General features: G+C 36.8%; 1 protein-coding gene and 1 pseudogene across 4 annotated transcripts in view; one reads left to right on the top strand and one right to left on the bottom strand.

Annotated features, from left to right (window-relative positions):
• The window catches only part of asic1b (acid-sensing (proton-gated) ion channel 1b), a 210,925-nt gene that overhangs the window by 1,624 nt on the left and 197,005 nt on the right, over positions 1-12,296 (bottom strand). For 3 of the 4 annotated variants that reach the window (XM_048182459.1, XM_048182460.1, XM_048182458.1), the window contains 5 exons: positions 11,612-11,668; positions 11,213-11,366; positions 9,438-9,529; positions 7,392-7,471; positions 3,832-3,933 (listed from right to left, as the gene is read on the bottom strand). In XM_048182459.1, coding sequence (XP_048038416.1) covers positions 3,832-3,933; positions 7,392-7,471; positions 9,438-9,529; positions 11,213-11,366; positions 11,612-11,668 — 485 coding nt within the window. Of the gene's footprint in view, positions 1-3,827; positions 3,934-7,391; positions 7,472-9,437; positions 9,530-11,212; positions 11,367-11,611; positions 11,669-12,296 lie in introns of all 4 variants that reach the window. The other variant, XM_048182461.1, reaches the window with a different exon arrangement.
• LOC125263862 lies at positions 1,777-1,893 on the top strand (annotated as a pseudogene).

Raw genomic sequence — 12,296 nt, 5'->3', positions numbered from 1 at the left:
AAAAACCAGTCACGAGATGACTGACAAGACCATGACAGAGGATTCGTTGCGCAACAGAGCCTAAGCGTCTGATAAATATTTAGAATGGGCACCCAGCACCACCACTCCCTATACACAGAGTACGAGCGATCACAAATTAGAAAGCGAAAGTAAAACGCGAGCTCCCTGATGCGAGCAAATTAGGCTACATACAATAGCCTCTCTCCCAGTATCAAACCTTAGGCTGGGCTGTGTAGTTGTAACCACCTCTTAGCTCTGGTCTCTGTTTGCAATTTGAATATTGAGTACTTTGATTTTGGTTGCACTTAATAAGACTAAAAAAAAAAAAAAACCTTACTTTTTATTTATTCTGTTTTTATTTCTATGTTCAATTTGTGGAAAGGAGTTCAATTAGGACACACAGCCTCAATCAAATGTTCTGGAAGCTCATAATTCATGTACAGTAAGGTCTGAAGAGAAATCATACAAGAGAGAAGCCAGTCAGTTGAGTTTGTGGCAAAACCTTTTTAGGTAGGGACTAACACTGATAAAAGTCGACTGATTTCTTAAAAATACTGTGCAATGATCTTTTCTCGTCTCGTTCTCTTGAACTCAATCTCATGTCTCGTTTCGAGCACTAAGTGTCCCGTCACACCCCAAGTAACTATTTCATTTTGTGCACATATAAGTTGCTATCTATGTAGATAAAAATGCATTTCAAATCCACCCTAGTGAAAAAAAAAGTATACTTTATTGTATTTTAAATATATTCCCTTTTTCTATAGTACACTGCAAATATACTAACAAAAAATGTACTATCATTAAATATATAAAAAGTATATTAGTATCATATTTTCACAATGCAACTTTTAACACACTTTAAAATAATTGTACTTTAGTATATTTTCTAAAAAATATATTTTAGGAAAATATACTTGAAGTGTAAGTTCAGTTTATTTTTTAAAAGTGTATTTATTTGCACTTTATAAAAATATATTTGAAGTATATTTTAACAGTGTGCTGAAAATGATCATTGTAACAATGCACTGAAAGTATATTTAAAAAATACATCATTTAATATCCTGAAGTTGTAGTGTATCTAATATTAAATTTGAGTATATTTTTTAAGTTTACTTCTTCATCCTTGGAATTCATTATATTACTTGTGCTATTTATTTCAGTATGAATGCATTACAAGCCCATTTAGTATATGCAGTGTAGCCTATACAATTTCCAAATATGTGTAAATGTTTATTAAGTTTACACTGGCAGAATCATTTTACAATCGTACACACAAATCTATATTAAACAACACACCAGCAGCACAAGTAATGCGAAAAAATATGTCGAGTGGTTAAACTTATCGGAATTCAAATGTCTCTTCAACTTGGTCTGTGACCAATCAGATTTTGTTGCTCACTGCCTTCAGCCAATCAGAGCTGCTGACGTCACGGTCGTCGTCTGAATCCCCTCGCTCAGCCACTCAGGTGAAGTATAATGTCGCAATGTATAATTTATTTAATAAAACACTGAAAGCGCAATACATCGCTCAATCTTGGGGATTCTGAACAGTTCAATCAAGTGACATCGCAGCCTGACCGTGATGGCGACGACAACCGGCTAATCTAATGGCCTACGCGATCCTGAAAGAACCGGAGAAAAGTGCTGCTATTGGGAGGTGAGTTGTAGTCTACCAGTTAACAAACTTTATTTTATTTTCTTTAACAAACGGAGAGCGATATTTCGGCTTGATATCTCCTTTTTGAGTTTGTGTGTGGTGGTTTATGGCACATGTTAGCCAGCAGCCATATCACCCTGTAGCCCAAGACTGGTTGCCCACTGAAGCTAAGCAGGGCTGAGCCTGGTTAGTACCTGGATGGGAGACCTCCTGGGAAAACTAGGTTGCTGCTGGAAGAGGTGTTAGTGAGGCCAGCAGGGGGTGCTCACCCTGTGGTCTGTGTGGGTCCTAATGCCCCAGTATAGTGATGGGGATACTATACTGTCAAAAAGCACCGTCCTTCGGATGAGACGTCAAACCGAGGTCCTGACTCTCTGTGGTCATTAAAAATCCCAGGATGTCCTTCGAAAAGAGTAGGGGTGTAACCCCGACATCCTGGCCAAATTTGCCCATTGGCCTCTGTCCATCATGGCCTCCTAATCATCCCCATACACTGATTGGCTTCATCATTCTGTCTCCTCTCCACCAATAAGCAGGTGTGTGGTGGGCGTTCTGGCGCAATATGGCTGCTGTCGCATCATCCAGGTGGATGCTGCACATTGGTGGTGGTTGAGGAGATTCCCCCTTCTGTATGTAAAGCGCTTTGAGTGCCCAGAAAAGCGCTATATAAATATAAGGAATTATTATTATTATTATGTTTGTATGCAGCACCAAAACATTCATATGATTGGTCAAATCGGCCTGTATTCTGTACGATATTAATTCATAAAGTGTTTTATGCTTGACTATGTACCGAAAACAATATCGACATGCCATTCTGATACAGTTCCCTGCTGCTAATCCTCATTTACTGTTCAAAAATAGTGTTGGTTCAATGTAGGATTCAGTCAGACTATTGTAAACGTGAATAAAGAGTTGAACATGCTGTCTTATATCTTTGGTATATTCTGTCAACAGATGCTGTTCTTCACGAGTCTCTGCGGTCATATTGTGCCATCAGACACAATGAGAAGCTCATCAGAAAATGGAATATAATGTGTCATTTGTATTTGTGTATAGAGGGTCACCATGGTCCAATATTTTTTTTTTCTTTAATGAAAAACATGGTAAGTTTTGCTGAATCTAAGTTTAAATAAAAACTATTGGATTTGTCAATGAAATATGTCTCTTCATTAGTGATGTTGTTACATTTTATTTATTTTAATGGCCTTGAAAACAAATGCATTCAACTTTGGGAAAATGTGTTAAACTGTATTTAAATAGTAGCACAACTGTATTGTGTGAGATTATGTAATTCAAAGTACAGTAGTCAACATTTGAAGTGGATCAAAAAAGTTAGGACAACTTTGATTAAAGGTTTTGATCCGCTTCAAATCTTGACTTTATTATACAAAGTATAAGTAATAACAAAGTATATTGTTATTGACTGCAAAGTGTGTAATGTTTAAGTCAAAGGTACTGAGCATACAGGATATACTATTACCTGTAAAATAATATATTCAGTGTATATTGCTTGTGTTTTCTGAAGACACTCGTAATTATTTTGTAATGTACTTAAATCACAAATAAAGTGTACTTATAACACAAAGTGTACTCATAACAGAAATAAAGTATACTTATAACACAAATAAAAGTATACTTATAACAGAAATAAAGTATACTTATAATACAACGTTATAACAAAAATATATACTTTTAACACAAATAAAGTATACTTATAACACAAAGTAAGTACACTTTAATATCACTAATCAAGCATGTAATTAGTCCTTACACAGACATATACTTAAAGTGTACTAAGTATACTTGAAGTTGTTCCAATTTAGCACACATAAGTATACTAAATATACTTAAAGTTGTATTTTAATACTACTTAATTTCAACTTAAATATACTTAGTACAAAATTAGTTGTTTCAAAATAACACACTTTAAATGAACTAATCATTAACACACTTGAAATATACTAATAATTAGTCTTGCTGCAAGTATACTTAGTATACTTTTTTTTCACTAGGGCAGTTTTGTGTAAAAATGTCTGAACCTTTGTCAGTCCAATCAAACAACGACTCAAGATGATGCTAAAATAGTATGAGTATTACGGCAGTATGTATGCTATTCCAAAACATAGCCTTTATTGTCTGTTAGTAGAGATACTGATGTGATAGTTACTGACGTGGCGCTTCACGTCATCCAGGCTGAGAACAGCTCCTCGCTCATTGTTGTCTCTCCGCTGGTGTTTCTTCTTGGCACAGCGACACAGTTTGAACTTGATCACCTGTGAAGAAAGAAAATAAACCTGCACATTAGAACTGCTGTTTAGTTTATTATATCTGCAGTAGATGGTCATAGTGGAGAGCAGATGATAAAGATGAAGGATTTCATCTTTTTGACAGATTTACTTGAGGATAAACATTTGCAGAAAAAAAAGAGTAATGGCGGGCTCAGACTAAAGGAGTTTTAGGCCGATTTATCCCTCCCGACAATAGAGGCGCTGTTTATACCTGGCATTAAGAAGCATTTTCACAAGTGGACGACGCTAAATACAAGTGTAAATTGGGTCTTAAACTTTTTGAGCTTGTCCACTTTTGACCACGTCTAGAGGTAGTCGAAAACAGATTCGACCGGATTGCTTTTGTAGCGGAAACGCTCAGTAGTGGACTCTCCGCCTACTGACCTAATGCGTAAACATTATTGAAAGCGCGCTAGCCAGACAGGATATAAACTTTGTCAGTTGAAGACACAAGTTTGGTTTGAAGATGAAAAACGTACCAAGCACAACGTTCTTCACAAGTCCAATCTCTAACATGCACTCACCGTGTTCGGCCGGTCTTGGGGCTGTCAGAAACGAAAGCCGCTGCTCTCCGTATGTTTTTCCTTCAGCATGGATCCATTCATATGTAAATTGCGCAAGCTTATTTTGTCTGTTAGATCAAAAGATCCAAAAAAACCCATATATTTACCCTCCCTTAGAAGAAATCAGGACCGAAGTGGTTGAAAGTGGACAAAAAGAGACGGATTAAAACATTGGGTGTAAATGGGTATGTGTCTCCCTCATCCACTTGTGATCCAATCGATGAAAACACATCTTAATATGAGGTGGAAACAGTTCCATTCGGTGTAGATTATCTGGGAACATGAGGTGTTTACAAGTCTTTATTCTCTCAATCTGCTCGTGGATGCATCCCTGCTGCTCCGATTTCATCAAACATGTTTGATATTTAGGATTTTAAATCAGGATTATGACTATGATTATGTCAGTTCTTTCACAATAGCCAATAAGAGAAGTGTATGAGAGCACTTTTGAAACTGCGATCATGAATCAAGGTGCCGCGTGGGTCCGTTGAACAGCAGAGATGGTGGAACGCGTGTGGAAGTGTTGCAACAACTCGACTGCTAGTGTAACTTGTCTTTGAAAACATGACACAACCGTGCGGACAAAGAGAAGAGCTGGGGAGAAATCACCTTAGTTTTGATCAACCAGATTTCATAATCGGTCAGGATTTAAAAACTCCTGTAGTCTGTGCCTGGCTTAAATGAACAACTGAAGCAAATCAGAATGTGAACAAATACTTAAATTTAAATGCATTTGGTGATAAATTATTTAACACAAATGTGATAATATCCAAAAATAACCACAGAAAAACATCCAGTGAGATTAAGTTGTACACGGATGACATGGATGCATCCAACTTAACACTTGTGGGTTTGTAAATGTAAGGCTCGTCTAGTCCTATTTGCATCTTGGTTCCAAAAGTAAAGCACACATTCAAAATAAACATTTTCCAAGAAGTCAACATTTTCTTCTGTCCTCAAATGCTGCTTTCTAGAGACAGACAAATATGAAGACGCTGATCTGAACTTGTAACTGGGGCATTTCCCCCATTCCCCATGAGGGCCTCCTGACACACAGAACAACATGATGGATGGATGATGTTTGTTTGTTTGTTATTGGCTTTCAGCTGTCATGTTTCAGAAGTCAGTTTAAACCAGCTGGATTATACAAACACAAGTCTTGGAACTGACAGTATTTGTGCCTCATTTCCTGCAAACGACGCCAGTTTCCACCTGCCATATCTGACAAGCTGTCTTCCATCTGTGTCCTAATGTCACTGGTAATACTCAGAGCCTGCCGTCGAGTCTGAACCAGACACAAGGGAATATTTACGTTGAGTGTCAATTTATCAAAACTGTGGTGCATTGCTAGGTTTATTTATAATTTTCCACAAGAATGGTTTTGGGTAAAGGATCCCCATCTGAAAGCATCTATTCTGGCATGATAATTCGCTAAAAATGACTTAAATTTGCTAAATAACGAATTTCAATATGTTCCTCATGCAAAACTATCATAGTGCTTCAGAAGACTTGATCCCAGGTCTTGCTCACCACCTTCAAGTTCTCCAAAAAGGTTTGCACATCATAATCATAATGTGTGATTTCGGTAAGAATAAAATGGGTATTTTGGATGGTTTCATATTTATTCTGATAAAGGAAAATCAGGCATCAAAAAACACCCCGAGTGGGAATGATGAGATTGTGCTGCATGAACATTCAGCTAAACATTGCTGAAGAAAAAGTCTGGTTTGGAACAACATTAGGGTTAGTAAATTATAGCAATTATAGCATTTTTGAGTGAACTATTCCTTTCACATCTCAGTATGTCTCTTTCATCTTCCAGCAGAAGCATCTTGAATGCTTGTGCCTTTGCTTTTCGTTCTCCACAGGCTAATATGAGTCTGCAGTGCAGAGGTGCAAGTCAGCACTTCCTGTAAAAGGTCACATGATCTGTTATCAATCACTGCCATAACGAGATACCCAAGGAGGGCCAGAGACAACAAGAAAAATAGCTCTCCTGGCATCGCCTCCCTGTTTTTCCAGTCATATGTTTTGATGCGTAGCAGGCCTGGGCGTTTTACAAGTTTACTAGTTTGCAGCTGATTTTACATTAAGCAAAATCATGAATACTGTGATGATTTATGACTCACAATGCACAGGTATTTTTCTATATTTGAATCAACTTGGTCTTATGGTAAAAGATACAAATACATAAATATAAAAATATACACTGAAAATTGTCAAAAGGATGAATGATATCGCAACGTTATACGCAACATCGCCCACCCAAGTGTGTAATACCTTCTGCAATGAGACCGATGGTTATCAATCATCTTGAACAGAAGATCAGAGGACAATATCAGTAACATCTTTGCAGAAGGTAGGTTGATTAAGATGCTAATGACAGAGTGTGTGCATGCACACTAAAATGATTTCTTCGTAATGCCCGAGGCACTGCATCTGTCAACAACACTGAGTCCGCGGCTCGCTTTGAATATAATTCTAGTAGTTTGCTTCTGTCCTGCTCTACTTTCTTGCCTGTTAATTACCTGTTATCACATCCGATGACAATTTTCCCAATCAAAAGATAATTCCACACTTCGCCTTCAGGGTTTTGATATCTCGTAAGCAATCACATCCTGAGCAAAGGCTTGGTAAATAATATTACATTTACACTCTGTTTATTCAGATTCTGATTGCGACAAAGGTTCTCGAGTGGAAGAAAGCTCCAGTGTTAAGAGAGCACTGCTTTTGTGAAGGTCATATCAAACACAATTACAGGGGAGAGGAGAACATATGCCATTTTGAGTGACTGAGAAATTATTTCTGAAGGGTCTTTAATACATAGAAATAGTAAGAAATAACAGGTGCAGGTTTAGATTTGAGTCATGGAGGTCTTACCTCATAAAGATAGTCAAAGAGCTCCAGGACGGTTAAGATACTGGCCCCGATAAACAGCCCCATCTGTCCGCCAATGTCACCTGAAACCGTTTAGCTCAGTAATTAGCCACCTGAACACACTTTACAAGCTTTGCAGAATATAGTGTGTGGATGAATTGTAAAATTACAACCTGCTCTGTGTAGTTTTTTTTTTATGTTCAAATTAGGGCTGTCAAACGATTTATCGCGATTAAACGCATACAAAATAAAAGTTTGTTTTTACATAATATATGTGTGTTTACAGTCTATAATTATTATGTATAGTTAAGTACACATACATACATGTACATATTTAAGAAATATTTCCATGTATATACTATATATACTTATATAATTTATATTACATATAAATTAGGGCTGTCAAGCGTTTACAATTTTTAATCTAATTAATTACATGTTGTGATGATTAATTAAATTTGCAATTTAATCGCACATTAATTTTGGCTGAGAAAGACAATTTAAAGTCATTATTGTGTAAAGCATCAAATAGACATACAAAAAGTAGCTTCAGAAAGAAGTATTTGATTCAACATAGGATTTATTACACATGAACTTTTGGACCATGAGGTTGAGTAAATGATGACTGAATTTTCATTTTTTGGGTGAACTATACATTTATATGGAATATGGAAATATGACATCAAAGTACAGCGAGAGCGATTACAGAGCAGACGGCTCCATATGCTTTTGAATCGCTCTCGCTTTACTTTGATATCGTACACCGATCGGTCTGTGTAGCACCGATTCAAGTCCAACAAGTCTTTAATGAATGGTCTGCTGAATCAATGGTTTCACCCGGTTCGTTGTGTGAAGCACTGCTGTGCACGGAGATGAACAGTTCTGCTTCGTCTTTTAATTTTCATAGGCAAAACTGAACAAAATAGACAATATTGTGTCTAAAATAACACAATATTAACTTCTTATTTAGTGAACTGTTGTATAAAATTAGTATTACATTTGCACTCGTTATATAGGATATGGGACAAAAACAGCACTCGTGCAATATTGTACTTGTTACTCATGTGATATTGCTTAACTCATAATCTAAATATGAGAAAAATTCGAACAGGGAATTTTTGTCCCCATATCTTGACTTTCTGACTGCATTCTTGGTTCCATCATGCAGTGAATTGTTGCTCTGCATCATATTGATCATCAATCAACTGTATGAAATGTCAGATGAACTACATAGATCTGAACCACTGATTTGAAACAAAAGCTTTGCAAAGCTTCGAAGCTTCATGAGGCAGTGTTTTGAAATCACTAGATATTGTTGAATAAAGTCGTTATTTTGTTATTTTTGGCGCACAAAAAGTATTCTCGTTGCTTCATAACATTAAGGTTGAACCACTGTGGTCACATGAACTGTTTTAAATGTTTTTAGTAGCTTTCTGGCCATTGAAAAATGAAATTAACTTGGTGGCAATGCAGGCCTCACTGAGCAATTGGATTTCATCAAAAATATCTTAATTTGTGTTCTGAAGATGAACACGGTCTTACGGGTGTGGAACAACATGAGGGTGAGTAATTAATGATATAATTTTCATTTTTGGGTGAACTAACCCTTTAAAACGACAGCCCTAATATAAATATACATATTTTATATATAAAAATAACAATTTTTTCTTAAATATATACATGCATGTTTATATTTATATATATACACATTATAATTATACACAACACACACATATATAATGTAAAAAACAACTTTTATTTTGGACATGATTAATCATGATCCATGATTAGTGTCACTGTAAGTTGCTTACTTATAGTGTGACACTAATCATGTACATGACTAATCATGAATCATATCCATGATTAGTGTCACTATAAGTAAGAAACTCTGACTTTCTAAAAAGTGAATCACTGTGACTTCTTTTTGAGAGAGCTATTTTTGTAAACAATTATATTTTCACAATGAAATAACCACTGGAAATGTCAAGAAATCTAATTATTCTGAGGCTTGTGAATTAATCTCTTGACATCTGGGAAAATGTCGCTCACCAAGAAGGCCGGCTAACTCATAGGCTTTCTTCTGCTCGATGGTCTCGTAGTTCAGGGCCTCGAAGAAGATGTCCAACACCAGGATGTTTTCTCTAAAGGGCAGAACAGAAGGGAAAGGTGAGGATATCTCAACTGCACTAACTTCCACAACCCTCTCGATCCTTCACGCCATCCCTCCAAGCATCGATCCTCAATCTCTGCCAATTTCACAGCATTTCATTCTCTAATCTACCACTGCTGTAAGCAGATGGTTGGAGTGGAGCCAGCAGAGACCTGGGGCTATTTTAGACACAGCTGGAGTTGAGTTTGAACGCTTCTGCACCATCAAGCCCTGGCACTTCAGAGTTTATATCATAGCTAGAATGTACTGAACTTCTTAACTTATTATGAACGTTTTCTACACATTCACTGCAGACAGTGTGAAAGTTTAATTTTGGTCCTCATTGAACACATATTAAAAGCTGAATTAAGCTGCAGACGACAGCTGCAGTTATTTTATGAGTGTTTGCCCAAGCTTTTCAAAAAATACCTGGAAGCCAAAAACAATAAAAAGGTTAGACTTAATGGTACTTTTGTAGCAGGTTTATCAAGGAATATTAATGAGGTGCTATTTTAAAACCAGGCATTAAAAAAACACCATCTTTTAAGATTACATCATCTGAGTTCAAAACATCAGTCTCCCTGCTTTAGATTAATACATAACCCTATTACTGTCAAAGATAAGTAGATGAGATGGCAGATCGAAGATTACTTCTGATTCATTTCCTAAATTTAAAAAACCATAGCACAGATCTGATTTTGAGCCATTTCACTGGAAAGTCATCAATATCTTTGGGCACAAGCAGAAAACTGAATAGAGGCATTCAACCGTCGTCTTCAGAAGATTAAATTCCCCCAAGTTCTTCAGCAACTTCTCTTTTGCTGTTCTGAATGTAAAATACTACAAATAATTTACAACCGTTCCACATGACTTCTCTTTTCATTTTATAAATGTAAATTACTGCAAATAGTTCTTCTCCATTTAGTTCACACAAATACAAGAAAAGGGTTTCATGGAATTTTTGAATTTTGATTTTCATGTTGACATTACATCAACACACCAAACTAGTATAACTGCCTGTTGAAAACAGCACCAAACTAACTTTCTTGACCTCGCTCTGTAAACTTAATTTGGATTCGTGTTGTTCCAGATGGTTGCGGATGTGGAGACATTTCCTGACATTTCTTGGCGTGTTTGTCAAGGCAGTGAAGTGTTACATGTCTGCCATGCTGTTGCCTGGGCTTCGAGCAGCTTAGATGATTGGCTGTCTGGATCTTGTGTGAGGGCAGACAAAGATCCCGGTTAATTACTGATGAGGCACTAAACAGCTGCCATTCTGGACAATTAAACATGTGAGGTGAAACATTAAGGGCGTCACAAACAACCTTAATCGCACATTTAAAGCTCACTAAATTTAGTTTATGCTTAAGAAGGAAATGAAAGAAAAACAAGTGCCAATGAGGTCAGAAAAATAAACTTATTTCAAGATATATTTTCTGACAAAGAGTTTTCCTAATTATGCTTAAGTAAATATTTCTCATTTTAAGTGTCTGAATTCAAAATTCATCCCGTTCAGATAATTAAGTTGCACAGTGTCAGATTAGCAAAATTAACTGTTTTGGTTTAATGACATTTTGGAGCTTGACAAGAGATATAAACCAATCAACAAATGTCTCGTCTTGGCCAATTTTTATACTATTTTGTAAGCAGCACTACAGAGACAAGCAAGACTCACGCAATGTACTGCTCCGACTTGTTGTACTTCTTGGCCAGGTATTTGGCGGAGGCTTTGCTGGGGATCTTGACGAAGGACAGCTCTTTGCCATAGCGTGTCATGTTGCAGGGCGTCTCGCACACGCAGTAGTCATTGTCTCTCTCCACCAGAAAATCTACAGCCAGAGAAAAAGACAGAACATTTCTCTTAACCTCAAAAATCCTGGATGGAAAACAATGGGACAGATGAAGAAGTAAAAAAAGGGCCTGGGGAAGTGGGTGGAGAGGTTAGCAGGGGTCATAAATCGAGCTGTCCCATCGTGGCCTCAGGTTCAGCCATCTCTAATGAGGACTGGATGGGTTCAGCGAGGAAAACTGGCCTCTAGCCTGAAAGGTTGGATGGAGGAGGCAGATGTCTTACCTAAAGCTGGATCTGCACATTCCTTATACTGCTCCGGAGTGCAATATGGAGCGTCTCCTAAAGACAGAGAAACAGAGACTATAAGTGAAGAAAACTCAGAAACAGCAACGGTAAAATATCATTTTAATTTTATAATCGTTCTCTCATGAAACCTGCCAAGGACATGTCTAGGTCATATTTAACGACATAATCAAAATAAATAAAATTTTTCATTAAGAAAATTAAGCCTATTTCATGGTCATACGGTTTCTTATTTTGTGATTTGCATTTAATAAATATTAAACACATTTCCCCCCTCAAATCCTCATTGAGTGACAAGTTTGCTTGTCAATGTTATATTACATTTAATGGTGATTTTCATTAGATTCCCATCACTGTAATAAAGTTATAAAGATCATCTTGTCTGGACTAGAGCTTTGCACACACTTTAAACTAAAAGCCCGTACCCGAGATTGTTTGAACTGACCCAATCGGTACTGTTAAAGTTCAAGCCCGAACCCGAAATCTGTCGCTGTAGAGATGTACATGCATTATTTCTATCATAAGCCAAGACAGCTTTGTAAGACCCACACTGCATGCAACCACTGAGCTATTTATTGGTTGCAAGGTCATCGTACAATGTTTAAATAGAAAAAAATAGTAGTAAAGAGACACACAGAGACAGCAACACCACTATTTGACTTGC

This window comes from Megalobrama amblycephala, linkage group LG2, assembly GCF_018812025.1.
Source record: "Megalobrama amblycephala isolate DHTTF-2021 linkage group LG2, ASM1881202v1, whole genome shotgun sequence".
Taxonomy (NCBI): Eukaryota; Metazoa; Chordata; class Actinopteri; order Cypriniformes; family Xenocyprididae; genus Megalobrama; species Megalobrama amblycephala.
Note: the sequence above shows the minus strand (reverse complement) of the source record. Positions and strands in the feature narration are given on the sequence as shown.